Raw genomic sequence first — 26,604 nt, forward strand, 5'->3', positions numbered from 1 at the left:
CCCCCATCCTATGGTGGAGGATATAAAAAAGGGGGAAAAATAATTTAAAAATATAGAAAAAATTTATTGGGTTGCCCAAAAAGTAATTGCGGATTTTTTTAAAGAAAGTAAATGCATTTTTAATAAAACTTTAATCAAATATACTTCTTTTACACTTTTTTTCTAAAGCAAGCTAAAAGTAACAGCTGATAACTGACAGAAGAAATAATGCAATTACAGAGTCACAAGCTGTGAAAAATTTTGTCAACGCCGACTATATAAAAAATCCGCAATTACTTTTTGGGCAACCCAATACGTTTACCGAGGTTTGAACCTGGGCCTCCGGATTACTAAGCGGATATCTTAACACTCTATACCTCTATAGAGCACTCTATACCTCTATAGAGCACTCTAAACCTCTATAGAGCACTCTATACCTTTATAGAGCACTCTATACCTTTATAGAGCACTCTATACCTGCCTCACTCCCACAGCGGAGTGTAAACAACAAAAACAATGTTTGTGGTGAAAGAAAAGGTCGAGAAAGTAAGACACATACATGTCTTACGCACACATCGAAACACCGGAAATTAAATAACACGTCTACAAGCGCACTCTACAGAGTGTCGCCTCTGGTCTTAAATAGATCAGCTGGTAATCCGTCTACCCCTACTATTGCCTTGCAGTATGAAACCGGGTTACTTCTTCAAAGCCATCCTTACCAGGCGGTATACGTTTTAAAATTCCTTCATTTTGAGTAAGTCCTCAATGTGTTTCGTTTCTGTGGGGTTTTATTATTTTATTCTTTATTGTAGCTTATACTAAGAACTATTGATAATTATTAAGATTAATAAGAATTGAAATTCTGTTTTCTTTTCTTGTTTTTTTTTTTTTTTTTAACTCATTTCTTGTTGTGTTTAGTTTGTGTGGTTTATTTCTCAATTAAATACTTAAAATAAAACTTCAAAATACAAAATTTGCTTTGTATCATTGTATCATTCATTAAATGTTTAATGGGGCAGGGCTGTAACTTTGTGAATAATAAGCAGGTTAAAATAACGAAGTGTAGCGATTGTGATATCATGGAGGCCACAAAGCCAATAAGTGCGAATATTGGTGAATGGTGTAACCATGGGGTGGGAGGGAGGTAGGTAAAGGAGGATTGGGCAAAAATGCAGGATACTTTGGATATATTTAATTATTATAATCAAATATTCATACATATACTATACATGTTACATATAATGTAGGGTATGTATTTAGTTATGTTTCTTGGGTATATACAGGGGAGTGGTTTTTTTTAGAGGAATATGTTTATGAAAAGGTTTTACGCTTGGCGTAATTTTTAAATACATTCAACGCGATAAAATCTCGTCTTACGTTTTAAATTCTCTTTGCTTGCACAAAAAGAAAACAATTTACAGTTTGTGGAAATGAATCTTACAAGGAAATCGGGAATATGGTTAATGCATTTAAACATTGGCATCACTTGCTGTGCTGTGATGACTGGAGGGTGATATCTTCAAAATGTTTGGTTGTGTCTGAATGGAGGTTGCGGTCTGTTGCTGGTCTTTTGCCTGAGCCAGAGGAACCATTTTCAAATTTTGTAACGTTTTAAGGTTGATATTTCCGCCACTTTGAAAATTGGGCGAGAGAAATATTTGACCACCACCCTGTACTGCTAAAACAAGGCGATTGGGTGTAGATGATGCGCCACTACTACTACCAGAGGATGTCTTCGCCGTAGCATTGCTCTGAAAATTGTAAGAATTTGCGTTATCACACTGTTCCCACATGAATGTGTTACCATCACCACCTACCTGTTGGTTGGTATTTACTATAACATTCTTGTTATTGGACGTCTGACCTGTTGCAGATTGTAGCCTAAGCGTTTGTCCACTGCTTCCCAAGAATATGGTTTTAGGTGTAGTTGCGGCACTCGAAATACCACCATCACCAATATTTCCTGCTTTATTGATAACGTTCGCTGTGGTCAGACGATTTGCCGCATTGGCTCCACCTGCCGTAACAATTTGTGGAAGCTGTTGTACGCGGAGTATTTGATTGCCCATTATAACAGTTTGCATTTGACCGCTTCCACCGCCAGTGGATTGGGTCGTTGTCGTTGCGGCCGATTGGGCTGTTACAATGTTGCCTCCTTTGTTTAATATATGTTGGATATTACTCTGAAAGAAACGAAAAAAAAATTAAAGTATTTTTAGTAAATTTCACCATCGCCTAATGCCTTTTTTATATGGATAGTATTAATATTCCCATGAACATTCCAATGGGGAACTGGGGACACTTCTTACATATTAAAGAGTGCTGTCCAATTAAAGTTTTAGCTCAATGTCTGTTTGCGCTCTTTTTTTAGCACAATAATAAGGGCGGTGTGTCGTGTGGTGACAATCTGGTCCACAATCGGGACATACATCCTGCACTGAGGATACAGCCCGTCGCTGTTTGAAGGGAGGCATTCCGACAGATCTGTATATTATACCACAGCGTTGCAAATCTGACGCGACCACACTGGCACTGCATAAATTATCACAGACCGGCCAATTGCCTTGTACGTTGTCACCAAGGTTTCTTTGTCAGCACCCCAAGCGCTGCCGTACTTTTGACTTTATCGCAAATTGCTGTGGCATGTGAGGAGATTTTTTAGGAGCTGTCAATTGTGTCACCAATTATTTTGGCACACTTGATGGTCGGAGTTGTCACTCCGTCGGCCATCACTTTCAGCTTCCTACGCACCTCATACGTGTATGTAGTGAACAATGTGGCTGAAGATTTGGTGGCAGATATCTTCAAATTTCTTGCAGCGAAATAAGAGGCATGGTAGATGTGTAACCTATTGCAGATGTCCGCATATGATACGATGTCTATGCCGTCTGGAGGGGGTGGAATGGAGTATAGGTAGAAGTTAAACAGTGCCGGAGATAGCACCCCACCTTGGGGAACTCCATATTTCACTTTACGGCGCTTTGACATTTTATCCCTAAATTCCACAAATGACTGGCGACCGCACAGATTTTAGGCCTAGCTGGAGGGACGTGTTGGCGAAGTCCTCAAATAGTTTGGCATGGCTGATCGTGTCGAATGCCTTCGATAGGTCCGAACCGTCCTATCACATGGCCTGGGTTGATTGAAGCCACGGCAAATGTGTGTGGTGATGGCATGCAAAGCTGTTGTTGTGCTGTGCAGTCTCCGAAATCCGTGTTGATGCTCGGCGAATGGAAATTCTCCTACGAGGCTCGGGAGGAGTAATGCCTCAAGCGTCTTAGCCACTGGTGAGAGAAGGGAGATCGGTCTGTACGACTCCCCCAAACTCGGGTCTTTACCAGGCTTCAGTAGCGGGATCACTCTGCCCATTTTCCAGACATCGGGAACTATAAGAGTGTTCAAAGACAGGTTGAGGACAGTAGTAAAGTACTCAACTCCAGGTTAATCCAGATTCTTCAACATCAATATAGAGATTCCGTTGGATTCCCAACGTCTTGGATGATTTGGCGCCACGGATGACATTCGTAACTTCGCCCACGGTGAATTGTGATGGTTGTCCATCGCCACGGGTATGGCGAATGGCTCTTCTCTTTGCCCTGTCACTCTCGGGTTGCACAATAAATGGACGGTTGAACAACCTGGCGCATCTCTCCGGATCAGTCACAGTTACTTCACCAAAAGTGACTGAGGTCCTGTCATCCCATCTACTGGAGTTCGAGAGTGACTTAACAGTAGACCACAGCTTGCCTAAACCGGTACCTAAGTTGCATTGCTCCGAGTGTTCCAGCCATAAATTCCGCCTATGTTCGTTGAATACCCTGTTTATTTCCAGATTCGGCTCGCTGATTCTGGGGTTAGTGGGTTCCACACAACGAATCCCACCACGCTCATCTGATAGTACCATTGACTGCGCCGGGAAATTGGGCCGCACTTCGACCGACTGGTATAAAGCGAGCGGCTGCTGCGTTAATGATGTCTCGGAATTTCCTCTCGGCAACTAGCACATCCGAGAGGGATGGCAGTTCACTGAAGCTGCGATTGGTATACTCTCACATAGTCTGACAAGGACGCAGAAGGCGGCGACGACGACGCTTGTGATCCACTGCTGGCTATTTTCGCACAGCACCTTGCAACATATTCAGTATGACTATACTCCCGTAGTGAAGTGAGGCCAGAGCAAGATCGGAAATGTACCCAGTCCATGCACCGGTTACCGACCTCACCGACACCGACCGATGATGGAAGTGGTTCTGGCAAACCGAACAGCACCAGGGTCCGGTATTCTTTTCAATCCTGGCACTCCGGCATGTGCTTCTCCCATGACGAAAATAGACGAACACCTACACTGAGACGGCAGCCCTTGCCGATGAAGGAATCCATCGGGTCAATCCGGCACGTACAACCAGCTGCCATGGGATTGATAAAAGGAGTGGTTGCCTTTAGTACCTAACATGTGCCGCGACATTCACATGCTCTGAACCTACTAACACTATACCAACATGGTTGAGGCCCAAAAAGAAATACAAAAACTCTGAACACAAGGAAAAAATAAAAAAGGGGACTTCCATAACGTTCAACATAATTTACGAATCTGCAACTGGAATATCCAAACTGTATACAGAGTAGGTGCAGTATACAAAATGACGGATCTACTAGAGGGGGAAGAGGTGGACACTACCGCCTTACAACAAGACCGATGGATTGGGAGAATCATTACAAAAACAAGGAAAGTAGACTAAGTTTGGTTGTGGACTTGTGGTTGGTCGGAGACTTAGACAAGTAAGAAGACGATGAAGGTCGTTGCCTACGCGGATGACGTTGTATGGATCTTTATTGTGGCATCGGGGCTCTGGATAACTTTGTCCTCCGCAGGATGATCAAAGGGTATAGGGTACCGCGTCGGTATTGATTTTTAGGGCAAAGAGTACCCTGAGATAGGCACTAATTGTCTTACTTAGTATTAGAATCAAAATTTCAATGGTTTGGCTGTTTTAGGCCAAAATATCAAAAAAATAGTGACAAAAAACTGCTAGTCAAAATCTGAAGGCTCAAGTTTCACCGTATACGTAAGGTCTAGGGGATTTTTTAACTCAGTACAATCCCAAGAATCAGAAGAACCCCATACATGTTCCTATCGCCCCACCCTATTGTATAATAAAAAACAAAATCCTCCATTTATATTAAAATAAATCTACTTACATTTCCTGGTTGTAGTTTAATAGTTTGTCCTCCTATCACAATACCACCTGCCGTGGTCTGAACAACATTTTGTTGTTGTTGATTGCTTAGTTGAGCTTTATTGATGGCGGTAACAGTTTTACCACTGGCCAATACCACTTGTTTGCCTTGTAGTGTGCCCACATTGACATTTCCAGCTTTTGTTATGATTTTTGTGCCTCCAGCTGTGGATGTTGTTGTTACTATACGACGCTGACCCCCAGCTGAAACTATGCCGGGGGTGACTTTGGTATTATCCACATTGACCATAGATGTATTAAATGATCCAGATGCCGCTGCCTGAGTGGTGATTATCCTTTGGCCCACAGTAAAGTTTCCGGAATTACTCAAGGATATAATACTGTTCGGTACAGATACAATGGCATATTGTTGCTGCTGTTGTTTAGGCTGCTGATGCTGCTGTTGTTGGGGTTTTTGTAGAATTGTGGTGTTTAACTGTTGTCCTGCATTGGTTTTCACTGTGCCCGTGGGATTTAAAGTCCCTGTTATGCGTAGCGCTCCTCCTTGTTTTTGTATTAAACTATCAAGAGATATGATCTGACCACTCGAGCTGGTTATAACGCGTGACGTTGTACTTGAAGCTGTCTCCGATTTTAGTTGTGGACTTGTTTTGAGTATTCGTGTTATAGTCTGTTGCGGGTGTTGTTGTGACCCACCGCTATCGTGCGGTACCATAACCACAGTCTTGGGTGTTGATGGCTGCGGTGCGGCAGCCGCCACCGTTATGGTCTGTGGTCTTTGAATTATGGTTTGTTGTTGAGATGTTGTTACACTGCTTCCAACAACTTGTACCGTTTTGTATTGTACTGGATTTTGACTTATAACATTGTTCTGTTGCTGCTGTTGGTGTTGTTGCTGCTTCAGATTTTGTATGAGTATTCTTTGTTGCTGGGGCGTTAAATTGGAGGTATTAATTGTTTGTATTTTATTGCCTCCACTTAAGCTTGTGGCGGAAGCAGAGACTACCGTTGTTGATGTTGTGGGTGTAACAACTACAGACGAGGCGCCAACAGGAATCTGATGTAGTACAACATTTTTACCTTGTGTCGTTTGGCCAACAACACCGGAGTTGCCTAAAAACATAACAATCAAATTTAATTTATAAAGTCTCGAACCATGTTTTTAGTTAAAAAAAAAATCATGAACCTTTACTGATGTTAAAAAAGCGCCGAAACTTTCTCTCATATTAATAAGTGCTACCTGATTCTATTGGGTTGCCCAAAAAGTAATTGCGGATTTTTCATATAGTCGGCGTTGACAAATTTTTTCACAGCTTGTGACTCTGTAATTGCATTCTTTCTTCTGTCAGTTATCAGCTGTTACTTTTAGCTTGCTTTAGAAAAAAGTGTAAAAAAAGTGTATTTGATTAAAGTTAATACTAAGTTTTATTAAAAATGCATTTACCTTCTTTTAAAAAATCCGTAATTACTTTTTGGGCAACCCATAGTTTAATCTGAGGGGATCTTTTATTTTTCCTTGGGTTCGAACGGAGTACAGTAAAACAACGGTCAGTCGATCAGCGTCATTGGTGCCATGCTAACCCACCTGGTAGCTTCCTAAACTATTTCTCGAATCTACAATCCAAAAGTCTGCTAATAGCTATCAACATTCAGGGTTTTTTTTGGGCATGTTTTTCACGTTTGCTTGGGCTTATGCTTGGATAAATTTTCGCTTATTACCACATAAACATCTCTTGCCGAAGGAAGAGAAGGATGTAGTGCTTATTGACATTTGTCTTAAATCTATGGATGTCAAGGTGGGTGGTAAAAACATTAGCCGGAAGTCAATTCCACATACGAACGTTTCGGGCGAAATAAGAATTCTCTCTATAAGGCATTGTGCGGTCCGCAGCCCAATCAATTGCAAACTGGTGTGAGTTCCTGGAATGTCTAGTATCCCTGACATACAACCTTACATCGGGAATAAGAAGACGAATATCAGACGAACACACACCATGAAAGTACCTATCGGAACAGCGCCAAACAACCCACATTGCGACCATGATAAAGGGAGGCATTAAAGATGGATGCCCCACTGTTCCCAATCAACGCCATCGCTCTCCTCTGTACACGGTCCAGTAGATCCAGGGATGATTTTGAAGCTTCAGCCCCTACATGTGAGTTGTACTCCATTTTCGGCCTTATGAAAGTGGTGTAGATGTTACGAAGATCCGACGGAGTGAAGTAATTCTTACACCGTTTATACATGTACAAATACATGTTTAGCCCAACGGACATCAAGAGCTTGTGATTGCTCAACATCTACACCGTTGACAGACAAACAATGGAGGCCACCGTAGCGCAGAGGTTAGCATATCCGCCTATGACGCTGAACGCCTGGGTTCGAATCCTGGCGAGACCATCAGAAAAAATTTTCAGCGTTGGTTTTCCCCTCCTAATGCTGGCAACATTTGTGAGGTACTATGCCATGTAAAACTTCTCTCCAAAGAGGTGTCGTACTGCGGCACGCCGTTCGGACTCGGCTATAAAAAGGAGGCCCCTTATCATTGAGCTTAAACTTGAATCGGACTGCACTCATTGATATGTGAGAAGTTTGCCCCTGTTCCTTAATGGAATGTTCATGGGCAAAATTTGCAATTTACAGACAAAGATTATCGTAATGGGTCAGCGAATTGTTTGTGTGACAACAAGCAGCACTGAGTCTTCCGTGGATTTAAATCTACTCGATTGATTCGACCCCACTCAGAAATGACCAGCAAATCCTGGCAGAGTGTATCGTCCAAAACCCGCCTCTTGTCCTCAATCCCTCGAAGACTCGGCCTATGTTCGAATGACAGAGATTAATGTACCAACTGACCCAACAGATCGTTGATGAAAATAAGAAAAAGTGAAGGAGAAAGAACAGAGCCCTGGGGTACACCTGCGATCAATTTATGCTCATTGGATGAGAACCTGTCTATAACGACTCGAATAATGCGATCTCTGAGAAAGCTCGAAATAAATCGAACAAAGCCATTACCGACACTAAATGCGACAAGCTTTGAAAGTAGTGCACCTTGTCAGACCCTATCAAATGCTTTGGAGATATCCAGAGCCACAAACTTACTCTCACCAAACTGGTGGATTAAGCGACTCCAACGCTCCTATAGAAGTATCATCAGGTCGCCCGTAGAGCGATTTCTGCGGAACCCATACTGTTGGTCGCGGAGAAGGCCATTAGACTCTAAATACCTCGCAAGATGGTGAATAACCATGGAGAGAGTGGAGCATATCGCAATTGGCCGATAATTCGCAGGATTGTTTGCCTCACCCTTCTTGGGTACTGGCTGAACGTTCGCAACCCTCCAACGCGCCGGGTAGAATCCCACACGGTAGGCAAGTGTAAAAAGTTGCGTAATGGACGAGCGAGCATCGAAGAACACATGCGTAAGACAATTGTTGATATGCCATCCGGGCCCGGGAATTTCAGCCAAATCGGTCAAAAATTACGGATTGTAAGGACTCAAGCAGTCAAAACGGGAGATCGGATTATGGTAGCTATATCAGGTTATGGACCGATTTGTTTGAAGTCATAACAAAGCACCACGTGCCAAGTCGGACAAACATTGTGGCTTCCAGAGGCTTAAGAAGTCAAATCGGGTGATCGGTTTATATGGAAGCTTTATCAGGACATAGACCGTACATGGCACAGTTGTTGGAAGCCATAACGAAACACTACATGCAAAACGTCAGCCAAATCCGACAAAAATTGCGGCTTGTAAGGGCTCAAAAAGTCAAATCGGGAGATGGGTTTATATGATAGCTATATCAGGTTATAAACCGTACTAGGCACAGTAGTTTTAAGTCCTAACAGAACACTACTTGCAAAATTTCAGCTAAAAAGGACGAAAATTGAGGCTTCCAGGGGCTCAAAAAGTAAAAATGGGAGATCGGTTTATATGGGAGCTATATCTAAATCTGAACCGATATGGCCCATTTGCAATCCCCAACGACCTACATTAATATAAAGCATCTGAGCAAAATTACAAGCGGCTGGCTCTACGCGTTCGACTGCTATCGTGATTTCGACAGAACGTACATTGCTAGTTCGACTCAGGGCGTCGAGACTATCAAGAATATGAATACTTTATGGGTCTTGGACGAATATTTCGAGGTGTTACAAACGATACGGAGGTTAGCATGTCCCCCTATGACCCTGAACGCATGGGTTCGAATCCTGGCGAGACTAATCAGAAAAAATTGTCAGCCTGGTTTTCCCCTCCTAACGCTAGCAACATTTGTGAGGTACTATGCCATGTAAAACTTCACTCCAAAGAGGTGTCGGACTGCGGCTCGCCGTTCGGACACGGCTATGAAAAGGAGGCCCCTTATCATTGAGCTTAAAAATTTTTCAGCCTGGTTTTTCCCTCCTAACGCTAGCAACATTTGTGAGGTCCTATGCCATGTAAAACTTCACTCCGAAGAGGTGTCGCACTGCAGCTCGCCGTTCGGACACGGCTATAAAAAGGAGGCCCCTTTTCATTGAGCTTAAAAATTTTTCAGCCTGGTTTTCCCCTCCTAAGGCTAGCAACATTTGTTAGGTACTATGCCATGTAAAACTTCTCTCCAAAGAGGTGTTGCAATGCGGCACGCCGTTCGTACTCGGCTGTAAAAAGGAGGCCCCTTATCATTGAGTTTAAACTTGAACCGGACTGCACTCATTGATATGTGAGAAGTTTGCCCCTCTTGCTAAGTGTAATGTTCATGGGCAAAATTTGCAAATTTGCAGATGCAGTCGCATTAACTCCTACAGAGCAAGGATTGATGCTAACGAGCACGACATGTGTCCCAATTGTGACCTGGGACCACACGACACACGTCACATGTTTAGCTACGCAGCCAAACCCACTTAACTCAGACCCAGATCCATCTGGACACACCCCAACTTAGTCGCAGAGTTCCTGCGCACAATCGATTTTATCGATAGTTTTTCAGCTTTAGCGCAGTATGGACTACACATTTTCGATAAAAAAAATATGCGGCTATACCTGATAGATCCTGGTAACAACAGGTACGTAGACGGATGGTTCTTTGGTATTTACTCTAAAGAACTAGAAAAGGTTATATCGAGAAGATTACCCAATAACAAGATTGTTGTTGTAATGTTGTAACAGTACGCCATCCTAAGTACTTTTGGTAGGTTCTGGTAAATATCCAGGATCCCGAAACTCTGCAAATTGGGTTGTGTGTGTAGAGAAGTATCTGATAGTTGTTGAGTAGGATTGGCTGGGGAGACTAACAGGTAACGTGTTTCGAGAGGTGCCAGAATATGAAGGGACACAAGACTAGCACGTTGGGATCAAACCTTGATGTACACGTTCTCTCTTGTAGCGCTGAACCTCTTGCCCTAGATCATGTTGATCCTACTGGACGTTTCTGTGCCATGGATGCCTTTTCAGAAGATGGTGAATTGTATCCATAGACTTCTAACGTGTGAATAAACGGATGTAAACTTTTGCATTGATGTGGCTGTTTCGACTGTAGAAACTAGGAAGCATCTTCCTCTTCTTGTTCCTATGGTAGCACAATGGATCCAGTTTTCTGAGTCAAATTGCACATTTCAAGCAAACAGTCTCTACAATAAATCCCTTTTGGCTAGACTAGAGTAACATTGGCCAACCATCTGACGTCGTTCTTAACATTTTTACAAAAACTTCTAATATTGAATAAAATACGACTTAATATTCATCCATTGATTAAAATTTCAATACAAATGTTTCACACAAGTTCAGCATCATGGCGGCAAAACTTACCCACTATAACTCTTTGAGTTTTAAGTGCTGAAATGGTTTGACCGGTAGACATTTTTGTTCCAATGGTTGCCGATTGCTTCATAATCATGTGCTGCTGTTGGGTCACTTGCTGCTGTTGCTGGACTTGTTTTTGATGAAGCGCTGCAAAAGCCTGTGCTGACATTTTCACAATGGACCCAGCCGGAGCGTTGGAAGCTGAGCCTGCCGTCACCTGCCTTCCAGCATTATTTATAGTGACAACATTTCCACTGCTCGACAATATTTGAAAGCCAGTCTTCTGTTGCTGTTGTTGAGTATTCGAACGTTGTTCTTGTGCCGCAATACCAGTGGATAGATTGGATGCCGAGACAATTCTTTGCCTATTGACCACTTGAGCTGTTGACGAAGTAAGAATTGTCTTGACATTCGATGCCGGCAGTATGCGTATGATATTTTGTTTGCCGCTGAAGGAGGAAATATTGCTGGATGCTTGAGATGTATTCGCTTGATCCGTTGCATTTGCAGCGTTTGCCATTGATATAGGTATGGTAATAATATTGGACTGTTGTTGTAATTGATGCTGTTGCTGCTGGCTCAGAGTTATTCGATTCTGCTGTTTAACTACTTGCTGTGGCGATTTGTGTTTGGGCGTCGTTGAGGCAATGGCAGTGGCGGAATTCGGTACCCCGGTTGATGTTTGTTGATTGGTTATTTGATTGATAATTATGGGTTTATTCAGCATGACCCTCTTGCCGGCCAAATTTGCTGTAAGATTTGTCTGTTGCACTGCCGACGTCTGCTGCTGCTGCTGCTGGTTGGAGCTGTTTGAAGACATCACTGATGTGGCATTCGAGACATGAACCGTTTGCAAGCCTTGCGGCGTTGCCACAATAATGGGAGTAGTATTTGAGGGAGCATTCGCTTTAGCTTGGGGCATTTGAAAACTGTGTTGCTTGCTGGCTGCTTGTGTGACTATCTTGCTTTCCGGCCGTACAATGGTCTTTAGTAAAGATTTCTGCTGTTGTTGGGTCTGACCCCCAGACGTGGAGGGTATATTGTACTTCAAAGGCGGCACAGGGGGACATTTGTTTAGTTGAATTTGTTGATGATGCTGCAAATGCTGCTGTTGTTGCCTTTGGGCACTGTTACTTACAATTATGGGATTAGCCGGTACAAGGGCGGGCATAGTAAGCAGGGTGCCATTGGCGGCGTCCAACAAGCTACCACCCTCCTGATCTGGACTGTTCAATTTATTGCATGTAGCATTGACGGCAAACGGTCGGGTCTTCCGTTGCTGCAACTTCTTCGTCTTGCCAACTGTCTGATTTTGTTGATGTATCTTCTCAAATTCCTCCTCGGTGCGGTTGCGATGCAAATATATCCAAATTTTACGTTTCGGGTCATAGCGAACACAGGGATCGTGTTCCGTGTGCATGCGATCCAATGCACCACTGACAATTGTCTGCAAGACATTTTCTGCAGCATCGGGGTTAATGTATTGCGAACATTTCAACAACTCAGAGATGTCGGCACGTGTGCCTTCACCATTTGGTAATCTTGCGGTGGCATCTCGAACAAGCGTGAGAATGGTAACAAAGTTAGGCCTATCCCCCACCATCATGCTGTGACCACGAGCCTTGGCTAGAGCTAGCATTGGAGTGTAAATGCCCTTAACGGGACCAACTACACTTTCGTAACCATGCATTTGATAGGTGTAAGCTTTATGCGGCCTCTCAAAACGTTCCCTTTCTTGTCTTTGGAATTCAATGATTTCATCTTCGGTAGCTGCTCGAACTGTCCAATTCGTGGGACATCTGGGAGGTGGTGGGGGCGGTGTTAGAGCTGCAGCATCAGCAGCATCTTCACTCTCCACAATGGATCTGGGCAAGACCTCCAACTTGGTGTCCAAGCCCATTTGGTTGCCCGGGAGCTGGGAGGGATTTTCATTTGGATGCTTTCTCCTATCCATCCAAAGGTTGCACAACTCTGTTAAACGTGTATCCGAGTCTCGACCTGCCCCTATCCACTGATAGATATTCAGTTGAACCTTGTGCTCAATATAGGGAACATATTCATCGGGTAAGTCTGGAAAGTCTCCCACCAGAAAATTAATGGCAGAACCTAGAAGATTCGACCAATTTCCCGCATAAGAATACCACTCATTCAAAGCAGTTATAGGGTTTCTCAACCAAATGTCTATTTTTGATTTTAGATCATCATACCGCATGCGATGATGGGGTGTTGAACAGAAGAAGTCCCTTATCAAAGAAAAGTACGATGCATGGGTCTCCTGAATCAATTCACTCGAACAGTTCAGTGCGGACAAAGAAGAAATCGAGGGAGACTTTTGACTGTTGCCGGCTTTTAGTGACAGTTTCGGTGATGCATCACTGTTCCTCATTATGGGCTCCAATTTGGGAATAGGTTGCTGCTGCTGCTGTTGTTGACCGTGGATTATGCGACGCCCGCTTGCATCAACCTTTTGAGGTGTATGCAAGATCGAAGTCTCATTTCTTGAACCCATAACCATATCATCGCTTAGCACAAAGTTCGGCAAATTATCATCGCTACTACTGGCAAAGGTTTCTACTACTTCTTCCTGCTGCAATTCCACTTCACTATCCAGCATATTGAAGGCATCATGATCGCCAGTCAACAACGAGGACTCGTCCATGCACAAATTCAAATTGTCACCATGAGCCGACATAAATGAGGACATATTAAGGGAATCATTAGGTGGGTTTTGCATATGATTATTGCCTTTGGCAAAGGCTGACATTTCCATCGCAGTCTGCTGTGGATGTTGTTGCATTGATGAGGGCGGCAGCATAGTTCCTGAAATCTGCGACTGATAGATATCCGATTTTTTGGTAATCGGTTGAATGGGAACAAGGGCAGGTGGTTCACTAAGTTTGGATGCAAGAGGCACAAGCTGCGATATCACTGGTAATGAAGTTCTATTTGGACCCGTTGCCGAATGCTCAATTGTGGTATTTCCATGTGAAGACGACTGCAAAGATGAAGATGATGCGGCGCCAGCTGTTGCTGATTTTGGTTTACGTCCTGGTTTTCCAGCGCCCAGTACACGCTTAAAGTTGCCCATTTGGGCGCGGGCACAAACATCACGTAGCCGTATGTCGGAGGTTTCCAATTCGGGAAGTGTCTGCAAATATAGATAAGAAAGGCGATGATATTTATTAACAATGAGGGTGTAGATTGAGGAATAGTGTTTATTGATATTAGTCTTATATTTCTGAACCTTAATGTCGGTGGGAAAGATATTAGCCGGAAGTCGATTCCACATACGAATGGTTCGGGCGACTGGCCAATCAGTTACAAAGGGGTGTGAGTTCCTGGCAAGTCTTGTATTCCTGGTGAACATCCTAACGTCAGGGATAAGAAGACGAATATCCCTGGAACACACGACATGAAAATAACGATAGAGCAATACCACGCTACCCACATTCCGACGATGTTCAGGGGAAGCAATAGAGTTGGATACCCTACTGTCCCCAATCAACACCATTGCTCTCCGTTGAACCCGGTCAAGTAGCTCCAAGGATGATTTTGGAGCTCCTGCCCATATATGAGAGTTGTCTTCCATCCTCGGCTTGATGTAGGTAGTATAGATATTGAGAAGATCAGAACAGGTGAATATTTCTTGCACCGCAATACGTGTTTTGACCAACGGACATCACATTGTATCTTCATGCCCAGAACATCTGAGCATCTGACTGCTCAATACCTATACCGTCGATAGATATCGACGATTGAAGTGGATCAGTGAATCGCTTGTGAGACAAGAAACAGCACTGCGTCTTCTGTGCGTTAAAGTCTACTCTGTTCATTCTACCCCATTCGGAAATGGCCAACAAATCCTGGGAGAGCGTCCATAATGCGTCTCATCCATAATGCGCCTACTGTCCACAATTTCCTGAGGACTGGGCCTATGGTCGAATGAATATGAATGACACAGACTACTGTCATCGGCAAATGAATAGACTGGATTCGAAGTCTGACCCAATAGAACGTCAATGAAAATAAGAAAAAGGGGAGGGAAAGGACAGAGCCTTGTGGCACACCTGTGGTCAATGTTTACTCATCTGATGAGAACCCATCTACAACAACAACTCGTATAGTGCAATCTATGAGAAAGCTCGATATAAATCGAACAAAGTAATTGCCGACACCAAAAGCGACAAGCTTTGATAAAAGTGCACCGAGTCAGACCATATCAAATGCCTTGGAGATATCCAGAGCCACGAGCTTACTCTCACCAAACTGGTGGATAGAGCGACTCTATCGTTCCGACAAAAATGCCATTAGGTCTCCCGTAGAGCGATTTCTACGGAAACCATACTGTCTGTCGCTTAGAAGGCCATTGGACTCTAAGTATCTGACAAGATGATGGTTAACCATACTCTCCATAACCTTGGAGAGCACGAAGCATATCGAAATTGGCCGGTAATTCGCAGGGTTGTTCGCCCCGCCTTTCTTGGAGATGGGCTGAACCTTCACAACCATCCAACGTGCTGGGAAAAGAAAACACGCACGGTAAGCAAGGTTGCGTAGTGGTCGAGCAAGGTCTCGAAGAACACTTACAAAGGACAATTGTTGATATACCGTTTGTACTAAATTTTAATACATTCATATTTTCCTATGAACATTCCCATAAGGAACAGCGGATAATTCTCTCATATCAAAGAGTGTTGCAGTCCTATTCAAGTTTTAGCTCAATAATATGGGGCGTGCCGCTTAGCGATACCACTTGTTAGAGAAGTTTCAACATGGCTGGATATCCTGCAAATGTTGACAGGGTTTGTAAGGGAATAAACACTACTAAAAATTGTTTTTCTGATGTTCACGCAGCGATGTGAAAGCAGGGAACAATTGGGTTGCCTAAAAAGTAATTGCGGATTTTTTAAAAGAAAGTAAATGCATTTTTAATAAAACTTAGAATGAACTTTAATCAAATATATAATTGCCATTTTGTTCGATAACCTTTTGCCATCTTCCTGGCAAATTTAGTGTTCCACGCTCATAGAACTTCTGGCCTTTATCTGCAAAAAACTGAACCAAGTGCGATTTTATAGCCTCATCATTGCCGAAAGTTTAACCATTTAAGGAGTTTTCCACAGATCGAAATAAATGGTAGTCTGATGGTGCAAGGTCAGGGCTATATGGTGGATACATCAAAAGTTCCCAGCCAAGTTCACTCAGTTTTTGGCAAGTGACCAAAGATGTGTGCGGTCTTTCATATCCAGTTATGATTCGTTTTAAAAACGGATCGAATTCATTGCGTTTAAGGTGCATATCACAAGCGTTGATTCGGTTTGTTAAATGAATTTCTTTCAATACATGTGGTACCCATATTAAAATTGACGCCAAACAAACAAATGTAAACAAAATTTCGCGCACTTTTTTTCTAAAGCAAGTTAAAAGTAACAGCTGATAACTGACAGAAGAAAGAATGCAATTACAGAGTCACAAGCCGTTGAAAAAATTTGTCAACGCCGACTATATTACTACTATATTACCAACAATTACTTTTTGGGCAACCCAATATATTGCCGAAAACATTCCAAAAAATTCTTCTGCGGTGGTTTTTTGCCCTTCTAATGCTGGCGACATTTGTGAGGTACTATACCATGCATAGAAGCCGTGTAAAAACTTCTCCCCAATGAAGTGTCGCACTGCGCCACGCCGTTTGTACTTGGCTTAAAAACTTGAATCGGACAGCACTCATTGATATGTGAGAATTTTACCTCTGTTTCTTAATGAGATGTTCATGGTCAAATTTGCATCCTCAACTGTATTGCAAATAAGATGAGTAAAAGATTAACAGGGATAAGTGGAGGGCGAATGCTGTGTTTCAGGACGATGAGACCTCGATCTTCACTGATGGCTCCAAGATGGAGTCAGGGACGAAATTGGGAGTCTACTCCGGCACAATCAATATCGGTATGTCTCTGAGACTATCAGATCGTACACTTTCAGGCAGAGGTTTGTGTCATTACGGTAGCCGCAAGAGAAATCCTGGAGAGATATTTATAGCCCTTATTTGGCGAATAAATACCTTTATTGGGTGTTCTTTTAAGTATTTATAAAATTTCAGATATTTTGAAAACTGAAAACATTTTATACAAGTCCTTATTCTTTGTATTTAAAACTGACATTCTGATCTCATAAAATCGGACTAAAGTTATATATAGCTGCCTTATAGACAGATCTCCCGGTATAGAGTGTAGAAGCCATAAGTGGAGCTTTTTCCATTCGATTTCGATTAAATTTGACACAGTGAGTTTAGGTAGACCCCTACCCATTCCTGGTGCTATGTAGTCCAGATCGAACCATATTTGGATATAGCTGCCATGTAGACCGATCTCCCGATTTAGAGCGTGAGCTCAAAAGAGGAGCATTTTTCATCCGATTTCAATGAAATATTGCACACTGACTTCTGGTAGACCTCTACACCTTTTTTGTGGAACCTTTTGTTAAACGTGACAAATTTCATGGAAATCGGTGTAAAATGCTTTTCTTATAGGCTAAACTCTCTATATTGGGAGACCGATGTCTATATGACAGCTATATCTAAATATTGTCCAATCTGGACCACATTTGACAGAAATAGGCAGGGGTCTTCGAGAACTCACTATGCCAAACTTCATCGAAATCGGATAATAAATGGAACTTTTATGGCCTTAATACCCTATATCGAGATTTCAGGCGGTCGGTCTTTATGACAGCTATATGCAAACGTGGTCCGATTTGGACTACATCTCACAGTAGTGAGTGGGGGTCTACCAGAACTACTGTGCGACTCACTCACTCATCTAAATCGGATAAAAAACGAGCAAATTATGCCTCAAGACATTATGTCTGGAGATCGGTCTATATAGTGGATATATAACTATAGTCCGATGTGATGGGAACGGAAGATCAGGTTTATATACAAAGAATACGAAATCATCAAAAATTATTTGCAAAATGTTAAACTAAATACCCAGCTTTTGGGTATATATGGTTAATTACCCGGATATTTATCCAATTTACCGAGTAATTTACCCCTCGCCCCTCTCTAATCATGGCCCTAGGTTCTAGAATGATCCAATGTCCCCGGACAGGCTCCGGGTTCATGAAGTGAATGAGGGGCGGGAGAATGCGCCAGGAGAGGTTCGTCTAGTAGGCCGGGCCAACCAGCCGCCAGTCTTGCTTACGTACCATTTGTTGAGCAACAGTACATAGTAGATGTAAAAGCTAACGCTGGGTCGGCGGCGGAATAGGACTCCATGGATGGCTGCTGGAGGAGGAAGAAGGAGTTACTGGCATTCGATAAGAGATCGCTGAGTACCTTGACAGGGGTCATAACTGGAAACTGTGGCATAGGCCGTAAAGTTGACTTGAAAAGGAGGAGGAGAAGACTGCCCAGCACTTGCTCTGTTCATGTCCAAATCTGCAGGCCCTCCTTTCTGAGGAGGCGGTTTTTCTGCGATCTGGGTGATCTTGCGAACGTACCTCTGGGATATTTCCTGAGATACGTGAACTGAACACTGACAGGAGGAGGACGTTCTTACGCGAGGTATGGGTATTTACCCCCGCTTTAGTTCTCCATTCTTACCGTTTCTTTCTTTGTGTATAACCTCTGGATATTATCCGATCTCTCACATTTTTTTTTCTCTTTTCTTTTTCTCTAGAGTAATACAATGGGCAAAACTGTCTTCCGAGAGAACTCACCTATGGTGGGTTATCCATTCAACCTAACCTAAACTAAGTTAAAATAAGGGTATTTTTTAGCTTTAGGTTGAAAGCATAGTCCGTCATAAATTTGAGTTCACTCGGAGGTAAATCTGGGCCATTGTGATATCACATCTAGAAAAAGCGTTGGTCAAAGGGAAAAGAAAAGTGTGAGTTCTGAAATCAGACCTAGAGACGAGGAAGGGAGATGAAAAATATAAAAAGAGGGTTGGGAGCAAGCTCCTATCCGACACGCCTACACGTAATTGCCTTCCTGAAACACCGGTCCACTCCGACCTGAGTTTTTACTTGGTATGTGTCAACTGCGTCATGCCCGTATTTGTATCTCATCGCGTCCCCCGATGGAGGTCCACATTGAGGTCCGCTCTGTGTGGTGTTCATTGCTGTCACGAGAAGCTTAGCTTTGAGCTACCGGGCGTGTCCACAGGTTGCGGATAGTGAAATGCTCCATACAATACATACTTGTTCCCGCGGCGATCGATCCTTTGGACCGGAACGAGCTTGCTCACCTACAGAAGCTTGACGAGAATCGCCACCTCCACATGAAAATGTGGCTACAACAACAACAAACCACGCCGTCTTGTTCATCTGATGGGACATTCTCGAGACACATCTGTAAGATCGTCCTGGCCCCAGGCCCCGTCTCCCCATGATAGAACCCGATATGTTGGAATATCTCTTCCTCATCCTTATCAAAATAACTACTGCAGTATTCATAATGCGGCATTACAATGTACGCAGTCATTTCGCACAGCACCCGGTTATAACGGCAATTCGTCAACAAAGTACAAAAATTTCCACCTCAACATCTACTCCACACTGGCCATTCTCTCTACTATATTCTATGGTCACGTACAGAAGACCGGCGAACGATTCGCTCGCTCTTCCTGGTATGTTCGTCCGCCTTGTCACCAAATTAGAGCTACATCTTGAGCCTGAAGTTTATTCGAGTACTCTACACATACCGTCATGCACTTCGACCTGGTTGCGCTTAAACCAAGGGCAGTCAGGTCGTAGAAGAGATGTGCATGGAAATTTTTGTTCACTCACGCTCACGCGCTACGGTTTCATGTTGATTCACATTCACCCTCGCTCACGAAAAAAGGATTTTACTCAAATACGCACTACCCACGAGAAAAACATGACTCACGGTAAGCTCACGACTCCAGAAAATCACAGTTCACAAGAAAATCGCGTTTGAAAAAAGCGTGAATCGTGACCTTACATGAAGCGTGGTGAGCTTTTGTGAGTTGTAATCTTCTCGAGTGTCGCAATTTTCTTTTGAGTCTTGTGCATGATTTCTCCCATACACGCTCACGTACAAAGAATTTTTATTCAATCACGGGCATTTACGATCACGTGATTAAGTTTGCATGTCCCTCACGAATTGCGAAACTCTCGCGCAATATGATAACTCACGAATCACGAGCACACCTCGTCCGACAGTCTCCCCGACATCCTCATGTCAAATGTGTCGGAGTAGTCCTACAAACCCGTCCCTGACTCCATCTTACAAGTCATCTTTGAACACCGAGATCTTATCCTCCTAAAACACAGCATCGTTCTCCCACACCTCTCTCGGGAAAAGCGAATTCTAAAGATCCTATGCCGAATCGGTCTCTGTACCAGATAGTATGAGACCTTCTTCAGTCTAGCCGACCTATAGTATATATAAAAAGACACAGAATGAAACATGGCCGTGGCTGAACCCGTTCTCCTTCGGCACTTCGGCATGTTAATTTTTACCAGTCTAAGCGCAAATTTGGCGACAGAGTACCTCAATTTCTTGCATAACCAGCATAGCTTCCTAACCTGCCTACTGTGTGGACCTTAGCGCTTCCGTGAGTCTAATGCATGCCAAACTTTGAACTTTCTGAAACTCCCAGGTAAGAATACTGCTTTCCATCAACTACCACCATACCTGAAATGCATGTCAACAATCGTTTCGCAATGGCCTTGTATATTCAGTAAATCATTGAAGTGCTAACTCTTAACTTCCTACCGAACATTTCCCTACCGGGGCTTAGACTCGCTTATTTAGGCTGGCACAGCCTAAATAACGGAGTCTAAACCCCGGCAGACATTCAGGTGGGGTCCAGTTCAGTGCACGACATCGAAAAGCAACCCTATCTCCCCTGGCACCGGATAGCTGTGAGCACTGTGAGGCTGGAACATTTAGCCAAAATTTGTGTGGTGTTCATTGCTGCCACGAGAAGCTTAGCTGCGAGCTACCGGCAGCGTCCACAGGTTGAGGATAGTAGAATGCTCCATACGGAGTAACTGCAACGGCAGTCGCGGACAATCCGCGGTATCGAACGGTGAGTCTCAGTGAAAGGCCCGGCGGCAACGGCTCTTGCACAAATACTGAGTGCCTATGATGCTCGACATGACAATGCGAGTTATTGGCGCCTTAAAATAACCAAGGGCCACCTTGTTCCCGCGGCGATCGGTCCTTTGGACCAGAACGAGCTTGCTCAAATACAGTAGCTTGACGAGGATCGCCACCTCCACATGAAAATGTGGCTACAACAAGAACATCCCTATCTCCAGGAAAACCGTCATAGCATACTCCGTCAGTTGCAGAGGCGTTTCGACCTCTCGTATTACTTTGTGGAGGGTTGTCTCTACCGACCTACCGAAGAGATATGCAAGTTTTGACTTACTGTAGTTATTCGGCGGGCAATCTTCTAACATACTAATGAGAGCTGTCCGATTCCCGGCACGGGATAGCACCAAACAGGCTGGAACATTGAGACTCGGTCTGTGTGGTGCTGTCACGAGAAGCTTAGTTGCGAGCTACCTGGCGCGTTTACAGGTTTCGGATAGCGGAATGCTCCATACGGAGTAGCTGCAACGACAGTCGCGGACAATCAGCGTTATCGAGCAAAGTCTCAGTGAGAGGCCGGGCGGAACCGGCTCTTGCACAAATACTGAGTGCCTATGATGCTCGATATGACAAGGCGGGTTATTAGCGCCTTTATAAGACCAATGGCCACCTTATTCCCGCTGCGATTGGACCTTTGCAACGGAGCGAGCTTGCTCAAATAAAGGTTTGACGAGGATCGCCACCTCCACATAGAAAATTTAACTACAACAACAGCTGTACGATTTAAATAAGCTCAATGATAAGAGACCTCCTTTTTAAAGCAGAGTGAAAGCTGCGAGCCGCAGGACAACAACTTTTCGAGATGGATTAGGAGCTCACAAATGGCCCCAGCATCAGAAGAGGTAACAACCGCTGAAATTTTGTTTCTGAAATTCTCACCAGGTTCCGATCTCAGGTGTTTAGCGTCATAGGCAAGCATGCCAACTTCTGCGCAACGGTGGCCTCACCCAGGGTATTCACGCACGCCATTTTTCGGCGACTCACAAGTCACTCGGTAAGTTAGTGTCGTAAGGGTGACTTCACTCACTCACGCACGAAGAATTTAAATTCAATCGCGGTCATGCAAGATCACGTGATTGGTTTTGGATATCGCTAACGAATCACCTGATACGCACATGACGCGGCAACTCACGTGCACACCTCTATTTCTTACCCCTGCGAAAATAATACAAGTCTTCGAGTTCATCAAACCACTTTCTCATGCCGCTATATACCTACCCACTGCTGCAGTCAAATAAATTCCAAAAAAAAAAATAACAATTTCATGCATTACTTACCGGTTCAGTCATTTTTCTTCTCTTGTGTTCCCTTAAGTACTCCTTAAAGTTGTGATTAGACAGCCTGGATTGGCGACTTCTCTGTTGGAAGCGAAATGCCTCCTCGTCATCAACATCGGCCCGTTTCCAGAAGACAGTGCTGTATACACAACGTTCGGCCAATGCGATATTTGCTTTAGGAGGCTCTGCGTTTTCGTCCACAGAACGTTGTTGCTGCAGTAAATCTTTCCGCATCTCCTCGTTTAGTTTATTATCCTCATCGTCCTCGTCGGCACTGAGAGCAAAATTCTCTCCCATACCTAAATCTTGGGCTATTTGTGATATCTCACAGTAGAAACGTTTGCGAGCTCTTATAGCCGAGAGTTTGTTATCGCGATAAAGATGCGCCGGTTTAGGTTGCCGCACTGATGTGGATGGTGAAGGTGTTGCTTTCACCATCGACTCTGGCAAAGACTTGTTGGCATGGTCCAACAGGCGTTGTCGCGAAAGAAACAGCCGCTTAGCCATATGCGATAAACGTTCACAATTGCGAAATTTCATTTCACGTTTTTGCGATTTTTTAATGTTTTCTCTTAGTTTTTTAATATCAGGACGACAATTGCCTGCCTCTAGTTGCTGTTGCAAAAGTGCCAGAGGGGATTGTCCAAATCGCTGCAATTCGCCTGTAAACAGCATTGACAGTGTTCTGGCCTGTTCAACAGCAGCAATTTGTGGCGGCAGTAATTGTGAAAAGTTGGGCAGGAATTGTTGCAAATGATTTTGAATTTGCACTGGCAGTTGATGCCAGGTGTCCAGGGAGAAGAATTCATGGAATACCTCTGCACTCTCACACAAACCCCGTGGCAAACTCAATACTTCACTGGTGATTTTTGTCAACTCCAACGAGTTTTCCGATTCATTTTCATCTGACTCATCCTCCGAGGAAGTGGACGAAACACTAGAATCTCCGCCCGATGTACTGCTAGAGGCAGCCAATTCACCAAAGGCGGTGGCCCCGGCCACTGTATGCTGCTGGGTATGCATTTGTTCTGTTGTTTGTGGAGGACCTGCATGCTGCTCTTCATATCCCTCTTGGCCGGCAAATGATTCACTGAATTCCGAGTCAGACATATGGAATGTCTTGTATTAAACTGCACATAAAATATTCCACAAAGCAATGATCTGCAAATGGTGAGAAAATCAATTGGCCCACATTAATTGTTGTGAATATTTACATAGCGTTTTATATAAATTTCTTCTCTATACCAAGCACGCACAGCAATCTCAGTACACAAGTAGTTTTAACTTAAATTTGTTCACACACGCACACACATTTTTTATATTTTTTCTCTTCTATTTTCTTTTCAGTTGCATCATCATTAAAATACTTTTTTCCTTTTGCTTGCTGCTTTCATTGAATTATTATAAGTTTTTTCGTGTGTCTATGCTTCTATTTGGAATCTTCGGCTTCAGAGATAGCGCCACCGTTTTCATACGGAAATGAAGAATCCTTAGGTTTTAGCCTAGTGCTCTGGTTTTTCGAGTGAAAACAATAAGCCACCGATGAAAAATATAATTGATATTGCTATTTTTATGGCGATTTAATGCGCAATTACATGATTTTTCGTCGCTTCTTTCGGAATTGCCTTGTGGCTTCTCTTGATCTGCTCGTGGTCGTGTTTTTTTCGCTCGAATGTAATTTAGTGAACATTTTTTAAAATATAAGAATTTTGTGTGGCAATACAACACTGTATGACATTTGACATTTGTTTGGGGTGTTGCCACTAAATAGTGTTGTCATTGCTCCTATGACATCGTTTTAGAAACACAACGCCCACACTTTGCCAAACTTCCCCAAAAAAATCAAGCGAAAGTCAAGGAAGTAATGGTGTTTAAAACATTTTTTTCAAATGATCTAGTTTAGAGAAAATGTTGATATATTGCGAGTGACCAAATATCTCTTTACAGTAAAAGTTTTTAATAGATTAATAATATGCATATTATATGGGGCATTAATACGATAATATATTTTCCATGGCTGAATTATACTATGTTCAGCACAAAGCTGTTTTGAGCAAACGACTCTATTTCGCTCTATAATGCTCTGAAAGCGACTCGTTTTTCCTTTACAATTTATAAGGGCAAGACTACTCGTTTGCCACAAAAACGAGTCATTTAAGGCATGTCAGCCCAAACGCCAATAAATGCCTTAATTGTGCAAACTAAACACAGTCCCCAAAATGTCAAAAAATTAAAATTGAATTTTATAAAAATAAAACAGGTAAGAGCTTGCTAAGTTCGGCCGGGTCGAATCTTATATACCCTCCACCACTGATCGCATTTGTCGAGTTCTATGCGCGGTATCTCTTTTTAGACAAACATAAAATATTGAATAAGAACTGTTATGCTATTGGTCCGAATCGGACTATAACTTGATATAGAGTTATAGTCCGATTCGGACCATAAATGAATGCTGAACATTGTAGAAGACATTGTGTAATATTTCAGTTCATTCGTATAAGAATTGCGCCTTGTAGGGGCTCAAGAAGCAAAATCGGGAGATAGGTTTTCATGGGAGCTGTATCAAGCTATTGATCGATTCAGACCATATTAGACACGTATGTTGAAGGTCATGAGAGAAGCCGTTGTACAAAATTTCAACCAAATCGGATGAGAATTGCGCCCTCTAAAGGTTCAAGAAGTCAAGACCCACGATCGGTTTATATGGCAGCTATATCAAAACATGGACCGATGTGAACCATACTTAGCGTGGTTGTTGGAAGTGATACCAAAACACTACGTGCAAAATTTTAATAAAACCAGATAAGAATTGTGCCCTTTAGAGGCTCAAGAAGTCAAGACCCAAGATCGGTTTATATGGCAGCTATATCCAAACATAGGCCGATTTGACCCATTTATATCCTAGAAGGTATAAACATGTTTAAAATTGAAAAATGTTTCCCGACAAAGGCTGTGTGTCGAATGGTAGCAAAGTTGTAGGGATAATAAAAATATGACGTTAAGTGTGGTAAATAATTTTTGGGAAGTCCAGGGGCTAGTAAGATTTTTGACAGCACAGCAAATTTTGACGTTTCATTCATGACATAATTACCTGGTAGTGCACCGTAAACTGCTAGGTACAATTTCGAAGTTCACTATCTGTCAACGATTTGTATTATAGTTAAGAACCATAACACACACAAACAACGAAATATGGCGCGAACTAGCAACTTACACAAAATCAGAGTTGCACTAACCACTGATTTTGACAGATAGTGCACTCAATATTTTGTTGTTGGGCAACTGCCACTACCTGTAAATGAATATATCTTGACTCCAACCTTGGTAAAATAATTAAATAAATTCTATACCAATACACTTTTTTATCAGCACTTATTGTTTTCTCTATTCAATTGGTTTTTTCGCAAATTAAAAAAGAAAAGGTACCATTAAAACCAATAAAACATACAAAAATGATGCGTGCAATGGTATCAAGTGTTGCCACTTTGATTTTTTTTTTGCCAATTTCCTCACTATTTTTAGCCAACGTTTTGCAGACGTTTTTTGTTCAGATTTTTGTTTTCATTCTCTTTGCTGTCATTTTCTTTCTCGCATATTATCTGCTTATGTACGCATACGTATATCCAAAAGCGACACCAATTTCGTGTGTGTTGGCAACGTCGATCATCTTGATGGCGGATTGCACCATATGGTTGTTGTGCTAATGAGACCACCTTTAATTGTTTTGCCATGCCTTGACGCTTAAAACCGATCGTCATTAGGTGCTGGCACATAGTAGTGTTTTTAGTTGTAAAAGTAAATAAATGAAAATAAAATAAATATCAAAACAGAAAATGCATACAAAAATCTGTCATCTTAATACCGTCAAATATGGCGGGCTGTTAACAGTTGTTCGCGTGAGACCATCTTTTTTTAAACCGCCGTGACTCTTATCTTGGTGCAATTAAGCTGAGTATTCTGTTCAGCTTTTCAAGCGAAATTCTGTCAAACTCCATATAAAAAACGTCTGCGAAACGTTGGCTAAAAATAGGCGGAAAAGTAGTACTCTGCTTATAGTGAGGAAAATGGCAAAAAAAGATCAAAGTGGCAACACTTAACACCATTGCCCGCATCATTTGTATACGTTTTACAAGGCGGATTTAATAAGGTGATCTCACGCGAACAACTGCAAACAGCCGACCAGGTTTGACGGTATTAAGATGACAGATTTTTATATGCATTGTCTGTTTCGTTAT

At 42.8% G+C, this 26,604-nt stretch overlaps 1 protein-coding gene across 4 annotated transcripts; it reads right to left on the reverse strand.

Annotated features, from left to right (window-relative positions):
- Nucleotides 1-793: 793 nt before the first annotated feature.
- On the reverse strand, nucleotides 794-24,076 carry LOC106086110 (nuclear factor related to kappa-B-binding protein). Of its 4 annotated transcripts, none has more exons than XM_013250642.2 (6): nucleotides 23,626-24,076; nucleotides 22,370-23,530; nucleotides 10,973-14,114; nucleotides 5,182-6,293; nucleotides 1,800-2,165; nucleotides 794-1,733 (listed from the first exon to the last, which is right to left on the reverse strand). In XM_013250642.2, exons 2-6 carry the CDS (start codon nucleotides 23,477-23,479, stop codon nucleotides 1,452-1,454), a joined length of 6,012 nt encoding a protein of 2,003 aa, XP_013106096.2. In that variant the 5' UTR covers nucleotides 23,480-23,530; nucleotides 23,626-24,076; the 3' UTR covers nucleotides 794-1,451. The 4 variants fall into 4 exon arrangements, with proteins under 4 accessions (XP_013106096.2, XP_013106095.2, XP_013106094.2 ...); XM_013250641.2 differs by having other exon boundaries at nucleotides 23,615-24,076; XM_013250640.2 differs by having other exon boundaries at nucleotides 22,370-23,499; nucleotides 23,584-24,076.
- Nucleotides 24,077-26,604: the final 2,528 nt, after the last annotated feature.

Source organism: Stomoxys calcitrans, chromosome 2, assembly GCF_963082655.1.
Source record: "Stomoxys calcitrans chromosome 2, idStoCalc2.1, whole genome shotgun sequence".
NCBI lineage: Eukaryota > Metazoa > Arthropoda > Insecta > Diptera > Muscidae > Stomoxys > Stomoxys calcitrans.

Excerpts from the sequence above, each read along its gene's own strand:
- LOC106086110 (XM_013250642.2), bottom strand. The coding sequence starts at position 23,479 with ATGTCTGACTCGGAATTCAGTGAATCATTTGCCGGCCAAGAGGGATAT. Across the intron at positions 6,294-10,972 it reads AACTCAAAGAGTTATAGTGG|GCAACTCCGGTGTTGTTGGC; the intron begins GTAAGTTTTGCC and ends TTATGTTTTTAG. Across the intron at positions 2,166-5,181 it reads TTAAACTACAACCAGGAAAT|AGTAATATCCAACATATATT; the intron begins GTAAGTAGATTT and ends CGTTTCTTTCAG.